At 44.4% G+C, this 16,573-nt stretch overlaps 1 protein-coding gene across 8 annotated transcripts in view; it reads right to left on the bottom strand.

The window, feature by feature from the left end:
• Nucleotides 1-10,203: 10,203 nt before the first annotated feature.
• Nucleotides 10,204-16,573, bottom strand: part of LOC110514420 (chondroitin sulfate proteoglycan 5) — a 54,735-nt gene continuing 48,365 nt past the window's right edge. Inside the window, exons 4-7 of one of the 8 annotated variants that reach the window (XM_036972430.1) lie at nucleotides 16,372-16,450; nucleotides 14,021-14,077; nucleotides 12,378-12,479; nucleotides 10,985-11,116 (exon numbers count right to left, since the gene is read on the bottom strand). In XM_036972430.1, coding sequence (XP_036828325.1) covers nucleotides 12,393-12,479; nucleotides 14,021-14,077; nucleotides 16,372-16,450 — 223 coding nt within the window. In that variant the 3' untranslated portion in view covers nucleotides 10,985-11,116; nucleotides 12,378-12,392. Of the gene's footprint in view, nucleotides 11,117-12,377; nucleotides 12,480-14,020; nucleotides 14,078-16,293; nucleotides 16,451-16,573 lie in introns of all 8 variants that reach the window. The other 7 variants (XM_036972431.1, XM_036972426.1, XM_036972427.1 and 4 more) reach the window with 7 other exon arrangements.

Here is a 16,573-nt window from a genome sequence, read left to right as displayed (position 1 = left end):
CACCACCACTCAACACCTCCTGTAACTCTTCTGAAATCAGATCTTGTATGCCCAAATACTTCTCTGCAGCTGTCACTACAACATCTGTCATGACAACATCTAGTGACATCTGTCACTACAACATCTGTCACTACAACATCTAGTGACATCTGTCACTACAACATCTATTTTATGTGATCTATGTTCTATTTCTGCAGTACAAGTGATAACCATTGCTATGAATGCTAAGAAGCCAACCTTACTGAAGCATACAGTACCAGTCAAAAGTTTGGACATACCTACTCATTCAAGGGTTTTTCTTTATTTTTACTTTTTTCTTCATTGTAGTATAATAGTGAAGACATCAAAACCATGAAATAACACATATGGAATCATGTAGTAACCAAAACATTTTTATAACATATATTTTGATTTGTTTATTTGAGATTCTTCAAAGTAGCCACCCTTTCCCTTGATGACAGCTTTCCACACTCTTGGCATTCTCTCAACCAGCTTCATGAGGTAGTCATCTGGAATGTGTGCCTTGTTAAAAGTTAATTTGTGTCATTTTCCTTTCCTTCTTAATGTGTGTGAGCCAATCAGTTGTTTTGTGACAAGGTATGGTATACCGAAGATAGCCCTATTTGGTAAAAGACCAAGTCCATGTTATGGCAAGAACAGCTCAAATAAGCAAAGGGAAATGACAGTCCATCATTACTTTAAGACATGAAGGTCAGTCAATCCGGAAAATTTTAAAAAATCAAGTACAGTTGTAAAAACAATCAAGCACTATGATGAAACTGTCTCTCAGTTTCAGGAAAAGAAGACCCAGAGTTACCTCTGCTGCAGAGGATATGTTCATTAGAGTTACCAGTCTCAGAAATTGTAGCCCAAATAAATTCTTTGCAGAGTTCAAGTACAGACACATCTCAACATCAACTGTTCAGAGGAGACAGCAGGAATCAGGCCTTCATGGTCAAATTGCTGCAAAGAAACCACTACTAAAGGACACCAATAAGAAGAAGGGACTTGCTTGGGCTAAGAAAGACTAGCAATGGACCTTAGACCAGTGGAAATATGTCCTTTGGTCTGATTAGTCCAAATTTGAGATTTTTTGTTCCAACCACCGTGTCTTTGTGAAACACACACTAGGTGAACAGATGATCTTCGCATATGTGGTTCCCACCGTGATGCATGGAAGATGTGTGATGGTTTTGGGGGTGCTTTACTGGTGACACTGTCTGTGAAGGATTTCGAATTCAAGACACATTTAACCAGTATGGCTACCACAGCATTTTGCAGCGATACGCCATCCCATCTAGTTTGCGCTTAGTGGGACTATAATTTGTTTTCAACAGCACAATGACCCAACACACCTCCAGGCGGTGTAAGGGCTATTTGACCAAGAGTGAGAGTTATGGAGTGCTGCATCAGATGACCTGGCCTCCACAATCACCCGACTCAACCCAATTGATATGGTTTGGGATGAGTTGGACCGCAGAGTGAAGGAAAAGTAGCCAACAAGTGCTCGGCATGTGTAGGAACTCCTTCAAGACTGTTGGAAAAGCATTGTACAAAGCTGTCATCAAGGCGAAGAGTGGCTACTTTGAAGAATCTCAAATTTGAAATATGTTTTGATTTGTTTAACACGGGTTACTTTGGTTACTACATGATTCCATATGTGTTATTTCATAGTTTGGATGTCTTCACTACTGTTCTACAATGTAGAAAATAGTAAAAATAAAGAAAAACCCTTGAATGAGTACGTGTGTCCAAACTTTTGACTGGTACTGAATAACACTAGTTGGCCTATCCCTCTGTGGTGGCACAGATCTACTACTCACAGGGATTCTCTCAGGATCCCTCAACCATGACCCACCTTCCTATACTTTCTTCACTGTCTCAGCATACGACACCTTCTGCACTACTCTGACTCTAGCCACCTCAACCTGCCTCTCTCGCACTGAACACTTCCGATACCCAGCAACATGGGCAGCCCTACAGTTGACACACACAACTTCATAAACCCGAAACGATACACACTTCTCTATCCCATGCCCTCCTGCACACTTAACACATCATGGAATCTCCGTCCTACAAACTGCTGCGACATGACCATAAACGGTGCACCTGAAACAGCGCAGGGGATTGTGTACCAAAGCTCTAACAGGATAAATCCTAAGATGACTCAAAACTCAGAAGGACTGACCGTGACTCCTCTGTTTCACCACACTCACCACTGGGTCTGCGTCACTGCAAACTGAGGGCATCACAAACACCAGGAATCTTCAGCTTCAATTGATCCACCTCCACGCTTAACGCTACCCCAGAAATCACTCATTTCAATTGTGCCCTGTTCCTAAGAGCAAAGCAAGAAACAGATATTGAACCAAGTTACGTGACACCGAGCGCCCACTCCCTCTGGTCAGAAGAAACACAAAGAAACATCACAAGTCCACTACAGGTTACCTGATTCAACTGCACCCACCTCCTTTTCCTCCCACCCTGAAACCACAAATGGATCCGCCAAAAGGTAAGGACCCACTTTCTCCAAAAATGTCACTGCTACTGGACCAGATTCTTCTTTATCATGTCCATTGATGCCAGCCTCGGGTCCGAGCTGTTCACTACACCTTCCACCTCACTTAACTCACCCTCATTCACTTCCATTTCCCTTCCAGAACTTGGTCTGGCACACGGCTCACTCTGTTCGCACTTGACATCAATCCTCTTCAACGCCCCATCTCTGTTTTTATCACCATCTTCCTCAGTTTCAAATTCAACCTTTCCTTTCCTCATTTATCTTCAACCTCTTCTTCCTCTTTTTCCCCTCTATTCTTCATCAGAATACACCTCTCCCTATCCTAATACACCTGTCCCTATCCCAATATTCCTCTTCCCCTGACTTTGCTTGCGGCCCGGTGGCATCCCGACGTAACTCTCATAATCCTGCTCACCTCGGAAACGTGTCTTCTCCGGGCGCCAACATGTTGAGAGCATGATCAGAGGCCCCAAACTTAACTCTGTTCATGATCAGAGGCCCCAAACTTAACTCTGTTCATGATCAGAGGCCCCAAACTTAACTCTGTTCATGATCAGAGGCCCCAAACTTAACTCTGTTCATGATCAGAGGCCCCAAACTTAACTCTGTTCATGATCAGAGGCCCCAAACTTAACTCTGTACATGATCAGAGGCCCCAAACTTAACTCTGTTCATGATCAGAGGCCCCAAACTTAACTCTGTTCATGATCAGAGGCCCCAAACTTAACTCTGTTCATGATCAGAGGCCCCAAACTTAACTCTGTTCATGATCAGAGGCCCCAAACTTAACTCTGTTCTACTCTCGTCACGGTGGAAAACCTTCAGCTCTCCGCTTCTTTAGTCTGTCGACATTTTTTGTGACATTTCACAAACACATTTTACACAACATGTTTTAAAATATATGTTGCTCTCATGGAAATTGAGCACTGCTCAATTATAGGTTATTGATATGAAGCGCTATTTGCATTTGAAAATATCAAGGGAGGAATCACGGATGCATTTAATTGATGCATTTGCTCCATACACACGCTTGTTATTCTTCATCTTCTATAAAGTTTTATTGGCGGATGGCAACCGAGAGGTGCGTACACCGCCATTGTACTGGAGTGTGACGCAGGTCACGGCCTCTCTATTAATCAATTCCTCCTTTCTAGTCCTGTGTTTCCTCCTACTGTTCTGGAGTGTGAATTCATTACACTTTGTGACACAAAGAATAAGTGACATTACGGGGAAAAGGGAAGAAAAAATGCCCGACCAACTAACCTTACACCCATTAAAACATCAGCACTTTTCCACTGCTTGGGTCTATCTTACCCTACACCAGGCCGGCTGCTTCGGAGGACGGGCCACTGTCATTCAACACACCTTGTAACTCTTCTGCAGTAAAATGTCATGCACCCAAGTACTTCTCTGCAGCTGCCACCACAACATCTATTTTCTGTGATTTACATTCCCTTTCTAAGGTACAGTTGATAGCCATGGCTACGAATGCTGAGAATCCAACCTTACTGAAGCACATGTGATTCCTATCACTCTCTATTGGCTTCAGCCTACTTAAAGGGAGCCTCTTAGGATCCTTCTCCCTGGACCCATCTTCCTTTACTACACTCTTCACTGCCTCGGCATACGACACCTTCTGTACTACTCTGATCCTGGCAACCTCAACCTGCCTTTCCATCACCAGACACTTCTGATCTCCAGCACCATGGGTACTCCTACCTACAGGTAACACACACACAACTTTTCCCACCGATGCTGCAACCTGATCTCAGAGCATTTCGTTAGTATATGTTACGTCTCGTATGGTATGTATTAATTTGTGGATTTCATCACTAATTTCACCTGATATGTTACGAATTACAATTTGTATTATATGTTACGAATTTGCAAAATGTACAATATGTTACCAATTTGCAAAACATACCTTATGTTATGATTTGCAAAAATAATGATATGTTATGAATTCTAGCTAGGTAGCTAACGTTAGCTAGCCTAGGGGTTAGGGTTAAGGTTATGGTTAAGTTTAGGAGTTAGGTTAAGAGGTTAGGGCAGGGGTGGGCAATTCCAGTCCTTGGGGGCCTGATTGGTGTCACAGTTTTTCCCCAGCCCCAGCTAACACACCTGACTCCGAAATCACCTAATCATGATCTTCAGTTTAGAATGCAATTTGATTAATCAGCTGTGTTTGATAGGGATGGAGAAAAAGTGTGACACCAATCAGGGCCCTGAGGACTGGAGTTGCCCACCCCTGGGTCAGGGGAAGGGTTAGCTAACATGCTAACAAGAAGTTGCAAATTAGCTAAAAAGTAGTAAGGAGTTGAAAAGTTGCTAAAATGCTAAGTTGTCCGTGTTGAGATTTGAACTCGCAACCTTTGGTTGCTCGACATTTGCGTTACACACCTACCCATCCTCCCCTACCAACCACCCTACTTTAGTTTTTGCCTTAAGTAACTATCTGTCTTATGAAACCATACCAAATGTAACATATGATACTAATTTGAATGTTACATATTTTCATTTATTATGTTTTGTCTAGTCTATGAGACCAGGCTGCAACTACACATTCCTTTGTCTTATGCCCTCCTGCACACTTCTCACATCTAGGAATCTCCCTCCTACACACTGCTACAATATGACCATAAGCTTGGCACCTAAAACACTGTAATGGATTTGGGACAAAAGCGCCAATGGTGCTTGTTATTCTAACAACCACTAACAAGCCATACCTCTGGTTCATTCAGCCATTCCTATGGGGGAAATTAATGCAGAAAGAACGGGGTTTTGGGATAAACGCTGAAAATAAGGTCTGAGGTTACCACAGGTTCAGGAGATCTTATACTTTTTGTTCTATGAGATAATATCAGTCAGTAATGACATTTATGAATTATGAAGCTTGTATGTGCTTTATGTGCTTCTTTAGATTACATGAATGCAAAAAAAATCACCAAAATTGAAAGAAAAAAAATCTCTAAAAACTGATGAAGATTATCTCCAGAGTGGCGTGCAGTTTTGTAAATAATTGCATGCTATTCTAACATTTTTCCATGAGGCTGAGAGAAAATGTTGCTGTTTTAAAGCTAATTTCCTGCAATTCTACACATATTGCCACATATGTCGCTCCATGTAGAAAATTCTTTAAAAATTTCAGTAATTGACACAAACTGTCTCCAATCAATCAATGTCTGGCTGTGTGTTTGGCAGGGGGGGGGGGGGGGGGGGGGGGTGGGGCGAGGTCACCTGGGGGGTATACTACAAAGCAGCATCAATGAGTTAGTCAGCTAACTAAAGATTAAAAAACAGAAATAACCACCTATTGTCTGGTTCATTAAGAAATGTCAACTTAGATATGTGTTTTTGGTTGTGGAGTCAACTACATCATGCCATTTCAAGCTTATCTTTCTAAAAAATATAAAGTTATGTCAGAATATTGAGCTGAATATTGAGCTGAGCTTTGTAGCATATCCCTCTGAGCCAGGGGAGGCTGAGTTCTGTGAATCTTGATCGTATACGAAACCTATCATTTGAACTCACAAATGTAAGAAGCTTGTGGGAACATCAGCATGGAAGATCCGCCCATTACATTTTCATGTCCTTTAAAAAAAAAAAAAAGATAAAAAAAAAAGACAACTGAGGAAGGTTTTGATCCATCGACCTCTGGGTTATGGGCCCAGTGTGCTTCCAATGCGCTTCCAGTGCTCCACTCTGCTACTAACCACCCAGATTGGCCCAAACCTACAATCCATGGCTTTGAAGGAAAGTGCCATATCCATTAGGCCACTTACACAAGTACAGAGTGTATGAACTGAAAGAAGCAGGGAACCTGTGATCCCCTGCTCCATGTGCTTCCCATACCATATGTCTTCGTTCTGTGTTCCTGTGGTTATGAATAGAAAAGTAATCTTTAACTCGCCAACACCCACTGGCGATGGATAGAAAGTTCAGTATGAGTATTATTTCATTGTTTTTCAGTACATTCTTTCAGTCTCTAGTTCCAGCACATAGCAACACTCTGTTTTAGCATGTATACTGTATGTCAGTATAGTCCTGTACAGTGATAGATAGATGTGTGGTGATGTTTGACCCAGAGCTTAGGGAGTGCACACCTTGGCTGTCTGTGGTCGTGCCCTATAACCCTTGGCGTCTATAGTCGGTAAGGACCGTATACTATGGGGGTTGTACATAGGACAGGGGTGTGAAGGGGGGTACATGTCATCCTCCCACCTCAATACCTTACCCCTGGGCCTGGCCCCTATCATGTCATATTGGATCAGGGGACTGCAGGGGGGCCTCGGCTTGGCGTTTTTGGGACGGTAGAGCTCCATCTCGATGGTCACCTCGCCCTATAAGAACACAAGCAACAGACACACACACACACACACACACACACACACACACACACACACACACACACACACACACACACACACACACACACACACACACACACACACACACACACACACACACACACACACACACACACACACACACACACACACACACACACACACACACACACACAGACATAGGCATAAAGCAGGAAGGATACAAAGATCTGTGTGGTTACTTCTACCTAAAACAGTTTCCTACAGAATTGAAACACCAACATAAAGTGCCTTAATAGGACGTTGAGCCACCACAAACGAGAACAGCTTCAATCCGCCTTGGCATAGATTCCACAAGTGTCTGGAACTCTATTATTGGAGGGATGCGACAGCATTATTCCACAAGAAATTCCATAATTTGGTGTTTTATTGATGGTGGTGGAAAATGCAGTCTCCGGCGCCGCTTCAGAATCTCCCATATTGGGTTATATACATAACGCCAAGCATGATGGGATGTGGATTTCTTATTTAACTCAGGAACCACACCTGTGTGGAAGCACCTGCTTTCAATTTACTTTGCATCCCTCATTTACTCAAGTATTTATTTTAATTAGCCAGTTACCTGTACCATCCAGCTCTTTACATATAACCTTTCCTTCTACCCCTAACCTCCATTGCAGTCGTACATTGATCTACACAGGATAACACATCAGACAAAGGCCAAACTCTGTGGTGTGAATAAATGTATATTTTTTCCCTCTCTCCTTTCTTTGGGGAAAGTGGGAGTAGGATTTGACCTCAGTGTAGTAACGTATGGGCACATTTCCATCAGAAAGGCTTCTCTGATGATCGTCTGCATTCCAGACATCCTCATTAATAAACCAGAGTAATGCCAAAATGGTTCAATCAGACATAACTCACCCACCCACACCCTGCCTTTTAGTTTTACCACTTGCTTCCCAGCTGCTCTATGAGCTTTTCTGCCAGTCTGTGTGTTTGTGTATACTTTGACTTTGTGCAATTTTGTGTGCTTCATGTGTGTATGTGTGCGCTCGTGACTGTGCGTGCGGGCATGTATGTTTGTCTGTGTGTGGATGTGTTTGCGTTGGCCAATCCTGAGGCTCCCTGTGGAATTCACACACCATCGTTCCACCACATCCTCAGCCAATGGCAGTGTGCGGATGAATCCAACATCCCAGCAGGCTTAGGGAGGCAGAGAAAAATCTTGACACGCCCTCTTTGTGCCCTCTCTTCCCCCCTTACCCCTCTCTCCCTACCTGAAGTGTGCCCTTCCTCTCTCCTCTCCAGATCAATTATTTGGTAAAGGTGAGCAGGAGTGCATTCATCGTCAGAACGGTGTAAAAATGCTATAAGAACACAAAGGGGTGTTAATGTCAGCTAGAGAGAGAGAGAGAGAGAGAGAGAGAGGGAGTATTGTAAGGGGGTGGAATCAGTGTATTTAACGTCAACAATTAATGTTTTCCTAGATAAACATTAAATCTGCATAATGCATTATTGATTTTATATATCTATTATACATCATTTTCTGAGTCTCAGTACAATGCGACACAGTCTGGCTGTTCTAATCGTGTGTGTGTGTGTGTGTGTGTGTGTGTGTGTGTGTGTGTGTGTGTGTGTAGTCGTGTGTGTGTGGGTGTGTGTGTGTGTCTGGGTGTGTGTGTGAGAGAGAGAAAGAAAGAGAGAAAGAAAGGAATGGTGAGGTCATTGAGTTGGTCCTCTCAAGCTTGGACCAAAGCGACAGAATTGGTTTCCATGGCAACGGTGCCCCCTCTGTCTGAGACTGCATTTGTAAAGACCCTCCAGCAACAGGGAGGAGAGGAGCGATAGGAGAGAGACGAGAGAGAAGAGGAGAGAGAGGACTGGGGGAACGATGTGAAACATTTTCTGGAGAGAGAGGGAGAATAAGCCAGACAGAGAGGGGGTGAGGTTGATGCCAGAAAAAGAGGTATAAAAAGAAAGAGGGTGGGGTGGGGTGGGGGGCTGTATAAAAATATATTTAGAAAGGGCGAACGGGTTTTAGAGGAATAGAGATAGACATCTATCTCAGTGCCCAGCTCTCTCAACCACACCATCACCTCTTGTCCTGTGGTGTGATGGACACTGTGCTCTCTCTTCCCAGAGACAAGCCTGAACACACACACACGCACGCACGCACGCACGCACGCACGCACGCACGCACGCACGCATGCATACACACACACATGCACACAGAAACACACACAAACAGTCAAACCCAGAGTGGCCCCCAGGGAAGGGAGTCCTCAAGTTTCAATGGTGTTGATTGGAGATAAAGCGGAAATGAAAGAGATGAGGGTAGAAACATAACAGATTCATTGGAGAGTTCTTCGGTCTGCTAAAATGCCAAATAACAATCCCTAATGTAACGGACGTCAAGCTGTTACATAACAAGTACCACTTTCTCCTGATTGGTCTCACACCAAGGCTGGAACCCAGGCACAATTGAGGAGCAAGTTGCTGAGCTATAGCTCATGCAGGTTGATTGATTTTATATTCTCTGTCCATCCCAAGGACACACAAACGTTTCAGCTTTACACCTTCTTCAGTGTGTGTATGTGTGTGTTTGTGCAAAGCGTAAAATGTTTGTCTGAGAAAGGTGCAAAGCCAATAGGTCTTCTCGTTTGAACCATGGGTGCTGTGTTGTTCTCTGACATTACAGAGACTGAGGGAGAGATAGAGAGAATGTGTTAAGTGCTGTTGTAGCTGCTTGTCTGCTGTTCATTCCCATAGCCAAACTTTTCCTCTGTAGTGGTTTGAATATTTCTCTGTCCCTATTGATGGGAAAGGGTTCCTCCATCCCCCATCCACCCAACCAAAGGTCCCACAGTCTGAGAAGGGCCCTACAATACCAGACTCTGTCCAATCAGTCTAGAACTCTCTCAATGATCACTCCGACAAAGGCATGGCATCGGAGAGGCCTCCTTTGAGACTCATTGAGAATGCTGTCCGGTATGAAAAATGATGTGTGAACGGGGAATGTAACAGAGGGTGTGTGTGTGTGTGCGCGTGTGTGTGTAAGGAAGAAAGATAGTTATTTGTGTGTTTGGCATGAGTGGTGAGAGAAGAGTTTTCGTTTTGTGTGTTTCAGCTGCAGTTCTGTGAGAACGCAAACTACAGGATCCATGCAAGCTGCAGGTGTGTGTGTGTGTGTGTGTGTGTGTGTGTGTGTGTGTGTGTGCGTGTGTGTGTGTGTGTGTGTGTGTGTGTGTGTGTGTGTGTGTGAGCGCAACCTAAGGAGCTACCAAGATGTAATAAGCCATGCAAGAGTTTGAGAGGGAAAGGGACAGCCTTGTTCAGGAAAACACAGGGACAAAGGTGTCATGTTAAAAAGGTTTATTTCAACAACTCAGATTTTGTTCTCTGTTTTGAAGTCTGTATTCCCAAAAAAGTACAAAATAAAACAAGTACATCAAAGGATTAGAAATCACATCAATGAAAACGAAGACACATTGTGTTGTTTCTTTTATATCAATCCAAGCATTTTTTCCATATATTTATACATACTCACTTAATTAGTCAGACAAACATCGAAACCTCTCAGTAACTTTTATATTTTTTACAATGTTTAACTTCTTTTTTAAAACTCCATATGATTTTTTTCTTTTTACAAAATACACCAATGCAGGCAGGGGAATATGAGTGTATATGTGAGTGTGTGTATGTACATATATGTGTGTGTTTGTGTGTTCTGGTGTGTCGGTTTGTGTGTTCTAGTGTGTGTATGTACATATATGTGTGTGTTTGTGTGTTCTGGTGTGTCGGTTTGTGTGTTCTAGTGTGTGTATGTGCGTGCGGGCAGGGGGTAAGGGGGAGCAGAGTGACAGCAACGAAGGGGCAGGGCAGCGAGGCAGGGGGGCGTGATTGGGCGTAAGGGGTCGCTATAGGCGGTGGCAGGTCAGGGGGGAGTTTCAGCTGGGGTGGTGTTTTTTTTTTGCAGCGGTGTGGGCCGCTTGGTGGCAGTGTTGCCGTGTTGTAGACGGTGGTTGGCTGGTGGTAGCAGTTGTAGACGTTGTGGCTGGGATAGAGAGCAGGACTGGAGCTCTCATCCCGACCCAGGCTTCTACATCATGTTGTTCTGCAGTGAGTTTACCTCCGAGGAGTTCTCCTCGCCCAGTACCTTGTGGTTCTCGTGTTTGGGGGTCAGGGAGTTGTGGATGTTCAGGGAGTCGTCCTCCTTGGGCACCGGGGCCTTCACGGGGTCCTCCAGCTTGTTCTGGGCATTAGGATCATCCTGCCAGGGACGGACGGACAGATGGACGGAGGGAAGAGAAAACACGGTTAGGCCCACCCAGTCAGACCGCCCAAAACTGTTATAAACCAAACCCTCCCTCTGGTCTACCATGTGGTCTTTTGTTGCATCCTGTTATTGGGACTGTCACATCATTGGCCAATAGATGGCCTTCAACCAATCAATTTATAGACCCTTATAGACAGACCACTGCTATTGCATATTTTCATTCCCTTAAAGAGATGACAATATCTGAAATACCATCTTAACATCTTCAAATATTAGAGCCTCTAACTCCACCTGTTACCACCCCTCTCCCCTCCATCCCTCTCTGTAATCCGATTTAATATATTGTTTGGATATAAATATCCCCAAATCCCATATTATCCACACTACCTGACTATCCGTCAATGGAAGAGAGCTGTGAGTCAGCTAACTGTTAAAAAGACCCATGTACGTTGGCCGTGGCTATCCAATTGTTTCAACATCATGCTCTCTTTGCACATTTGTTTTGGTTGAAGTGACATAGAGGTGATTGGAGAACTGTATGAGCGACTCCCTCCCACCCTTCATAACCCACCAACAAGCACCCCATCCGTCCAACCGGGAAGCGCATGCACATCCACATGCAAGAACCCCCCCCACCATCACTCATCCAGCCCCCTTCACCTCGCTACTGTCCCAATTAAAACACAATGAGCTGTGCCCTCATTGGCATTAAACACATTGTCTGTGGAACCACATTCATACATACCTACAGTACAGCTGGAGCTGGAAAAACAATGCATTAGGAGACAACTCTGTTTCACTTCAATTCATCCTTTTGGCTGCATTTAATTAAGGTCAAGAACAAGAATGGATTGGCATTCATTTGAACCTGATATTCCTAGCCTGTTATCCTCATTAATATTGCATAGCTTCATCGACCCTGCTGTGTTGAGGTAGAAGTGTCTGCCTGTGCTCAGGCTGACTGACAGACACACACATGCACACACATATACAAACACACACGCATATACACACAGTCACACACACGCGCAAGCACACACACGCACGCACACACACAGGCACGTGCACACACACAGGCACGCGCACACACACACACACACACAGGCACGCGCACGCACACACACACACACACACATACACACACACACACACACACAGGCACGCGCACTGCAGACCCTGAGGGCTGTGCCATTACGAAACAGAGCTGAATGCTTGTTATTCAATGGCACACAAAAGGGATGGCGAGAGCATTTACCCATTGGCTGATGGCCTAGATAGTTACTTCGGGCAGGACGTGGGGATACGTCACTTCCATGGTTACAGGATAGGGGCCATCTTTCCTTCCGTCAGCGTGAAACTGGAAAATGTGTTTGTTTGTTTGCTGTTGTTTTCCATTGTATTGGGGAACGAGGGTGAGAGGGACTTTGTGGGGAGTTTTTGAAACAGAGATATACGGGGTGTTGAGATGAAGATGAAACATGGACAGATCTTTGTATCCTTCCTGCTTTATGCCTATGTCTGTGTGTGTGTGTGTGTGTGTGTGTTCAGAGTTGATGTGAGTGTGTCTGGAACAACGACTTTGTGTGTGTGTGTGTGTGTGTGTTCAGAGTTGATGTGAGTGTGTCTGGAATTGCGTCTTTGTGTGTGTGTGTGTGTGTCTTTGTGTGTGTGTGTGTGTGTGTGTGTGTGTGTGTGTGTGTGTGTGTGTGTGTGTGTATCTGTGTATGCGTATCTGTGTATGCGTAGTAGAGGAAGGACACGAAGAGGGTGGGACAGGACTGAGTCAAACGATTTGTTACAGATAGATAGAGAGCCTCAATGGTCTTCACTGGCACGGCACAGTACAGTATGGCTCAGCACAGCACAGCAAAGCACAGCCTACGGGGCAGGACTGGACAATAGGGACACCGGTACTATACATCCTGGGACTTTAATCAGCACAGGACTGGCATGTCAACATTACAATGACATGTCAGTATTATGAAAACATGTTACTAAGTATCAGTACAATCCTATCATAATCACTTTATCAATTTAATATTAATTCAATCAATACATAGCACATAAACATATACATGTATGAATTACTCTAAATATAGACTTATCATCTTTATCATTTTGTCAATTGACTGAGTTAGAATGGAATTGACACAAGCCATAGTTAAATATATGCTGTAAACCAGCATGGTCCATAAAAGGACAAGTATTAATGTTGATAGGAGATTAAGGGTAAACGGATACAATCCACTGTACTCGGTCCATGTAATGCTGAAAATAGAGAAACTATTCTCCCTCCAACAATATTTCACTCTCTAGTTGTATTATCTGTGTTTCTGTATATATTATAGTGTTTTTATGCATGTTGGAGTGTGTACCGTTTCTGACCGTGTGTTTATCTGAAGAGAGAGTTTCTGTCTAATGAGATTTCTCTGGTTTCAGTCTACTGCAGTGTTTTCTCTTCTGCTAAGAACTCATGTGGGAAGGGTCGATATCCCCTTTCTGAAGGACACTACAAGGACAAAATCGTACTGCTACTGGACTGCTACAATGCTTATCTCTGTGCCATTTAACCTAGATAAGACTGTACATTTCATATTTTAAATTCTGTTTATTTCGTAGTTGTTATTTTAAGAGCCCACAATATGTAAAGATATGGATCATGTCTAAAATCAGCATTTACTCGAATCCGGAAATGATTCAATAAGAGGTAATGGCTAACTTAACTTATAAATTGACTTTAGATCAGCACTTAGAAGTAACAGCACTAGGTTCTGACTAGCCAAGTTTGGGGCCGTGGATTGGTCCGTTGAGTTGAGAGAGGGTGACTGACAGGGTCACAGTACAACGAGAGCCGTTTAAGGGAGAGGGGGACGGGCCATCTGAGGGGGTTTATCTTACCTCACTGTCGGGCTCCTCTTTGGTCTTACATTCCCAGGTGTATCTGCTCATGGTTTTCTGAAGGGGGGGAAGATGGTTATATACATAACATCCTCAGAGAGAGAGAGAAAGAAGAGAAGAGAAGAGAAGAGAAGAGAAGAGGAGAGGAGAGGAGAGGAGAGGAGAGGAGAGGAGAGGAGAGGAGAGGAGAGGAGAGGAGAGGAGAGGAGAGGAGAGGAGAGGAGAGGAGAGGAGAGGAGAGGAGAGGAGAGGAGAGGAGAAGAGAAGAGAAGAGAAGAGAAGAGAAGAGAAGAGAAGAGAAGAGAAGAGAAGAGAAGAGAAGAGAAGAGAAGAGAAGAGAAGAGAAGAGAAGAGAAGAGAAGAGAAGAGAAGAGAAGAGAAGAGAAGAGAAGAGAAGAGAAGAGAAGAGAAGAGAAGAGAAGAGAAGAGAAGAGAAGAGGAGAGGAGAGGAGAGGAGAGGAGAGGAGAGGAGAGGAGAGGAGAGGAGAGGAGAGGAGAGGAGAGGAGAGGAGAGGAGAGGAGAGGAGAGGAGAGGAGAGGAGAGGAGAGGAGAGGAGAGGAGAGGAGAGACCTAGTAAGGGGAACTTCCTAAGGATGATAGCTGATATTCCCAGCTCACATTGAGAGGTAGAGACTGTCTTGCCCATATAAGGACACTGAAGGATTTGTCTCAGTAACGATGGTGCTTTGTGGCCTTGACATTACCATAGTAAATGTTAGATGAAACTTTTCTGAGGGTACCGTGTTGACATAGAAACACAGGGGTTTTAGTTCATGAACTAGATGGAGGGATTTGAGGTATTGGTTATTCACAATATTAGTTGATGTTTTCTGAGCTTTTTTAGTAAGAAGTATGTCTCTATGGTGTTGACTGTTCTCTGCAGATGAATCTACATAGTATTTTAAAGAACCTTTTTTCCAGATACTCTATACTGGTGCTCTATATGAACTCCTATGGATAGAGAGATGTACTAATACATTGACTTAGAGCTGTAGAGCTCAGCTGCAAACCCAGGCTGAGACTCAAAGAGCAGAGCTATCCTGTTTCAGTGATTAGAAGATGTCTGGAAGATGGGGGTGTTATATGGTGTTTTATTTGGTTGTGGATGATATTGGGTTGTGGTTACGGTTAGTAGTGTTCTGTATCATGGTATGAACCACTGCAATATGATGCCCCCCAAGTTGTCACTATATTATATTTACAGAAACATTATCGCAATCCCCGGAAGGAAGAATAACACTGCATCTACAAACAAACAAAGAAACGAGCAAAAGAAAGCTAAGTGAAGCAATTTGCTTGTGGTTATACCAAGTATGACGACCAGAACTATTTGATGAGTTGTGAGAATGTGGCGCCACATCTTGTGTCGTAGCACTACTTCTACTCATGCTGCTACGACCATGTTAGCGCTATGCTACCCCATGCTTCCGTTAGTTGTGCATCTAGGTCTATACTCTCCCCCGCCACCTACAGGCAGCAGGGGGACGTTGCATCTCAAATGCTTATCCTGACTTAATAGCCCCGCCCACCGTGCACACATCTCGCACACCATCCTCTATCAACCTGATAATAACCCCATAAACTAAATACATTTAATGCCCCCAGATTCCCCCCCCCCCCAAAGCTCTATTATCGACCAATCAAGAGACCTTCTTCACTTTTCTAACTTATCCAGCCCAAGTCAGGATAAACGAGTGAAACAGACGGACAGAGATACAGAGGCAGAGCGACGGACAGGCTGCTGCAGTGGCTGACATGGCCACCGGGGGGGGCCACCATGTGAGCGATAGAGCAGGCATGCAGTGACATACCGATCAAAGGGAGAGCAGATCAGGGATAGATAGGGTGGAGGGGGTTACAGTGAGGGCTATAGGAGTTCTCTCTTGGTCAAGTCTTAGCCTAGGCAGATAGGCAGAACTGACCACACCACCGGGTCAGGCAGATGTATAGGTAAGATCAACTTATTTCACATCTGCAGTGTGTGTACATGCATGTGTGTTTTTGTGTCACCTTCAAGTGGGATCAATAGCTAACAAAAAAACTCAACCAATAACTGACAATAAGCAATACACAGTAGAGACTTTACAGCCATGTTGTTGCTATGGTAACAGTGTTGCCTCAGTAACCGGGAGTAGTACTACGCCTGTAGTCCCATAGCGAAGGAGAACGCCCCCACTGTAACACCCGCCTTGTACCCCGGAGAGGTGACACTCAAGCCCATGCGGAGGAGGGAAGGAAGAAAAGGGTGAGAGAGAGACGAGAACCACGTTACCTGACAGATAATGTTATCATAGTAAGCCAAAGCACGGGCATGAGGGACGTTAGGAGGGGTGTCGCACAGTTTCCTTACATTTGGGTGGGAGCCCTCAGCGATGGTGGACAGGGAGAAATTATCATTGTGCTGCTCCGATGGAGGCCGGTACTTACTGCTGGGAAGAGGAGGAGGACAGGGAGGGGACCAGAGACGAGAGGAAAGGAGGACAGGGAGGGGACCAGAGACGAGAGGAAGGGAGGACAGGGAGGGGACCAGAGACGAGAGGAAGGGAGGACAG

This window comes from Oncorhynchus mykiss, chromosome 3 (assembly GCF_013265735.2).
Source record: "Oncorhynchus mykiss isolate Arlee chromosome 3, USDA_OmykA_1.1, whole genome shotgun sequence".
NCBI lineage: Eukaryota > Metazoa > Chordata > Actinopteri > Salmoniformes > Salmonidae > Oncorhynchus > Oncorhynchus mykiss.
This window is presented reverse-complemented; position numbering and strand designations above follow the sequence as displayed.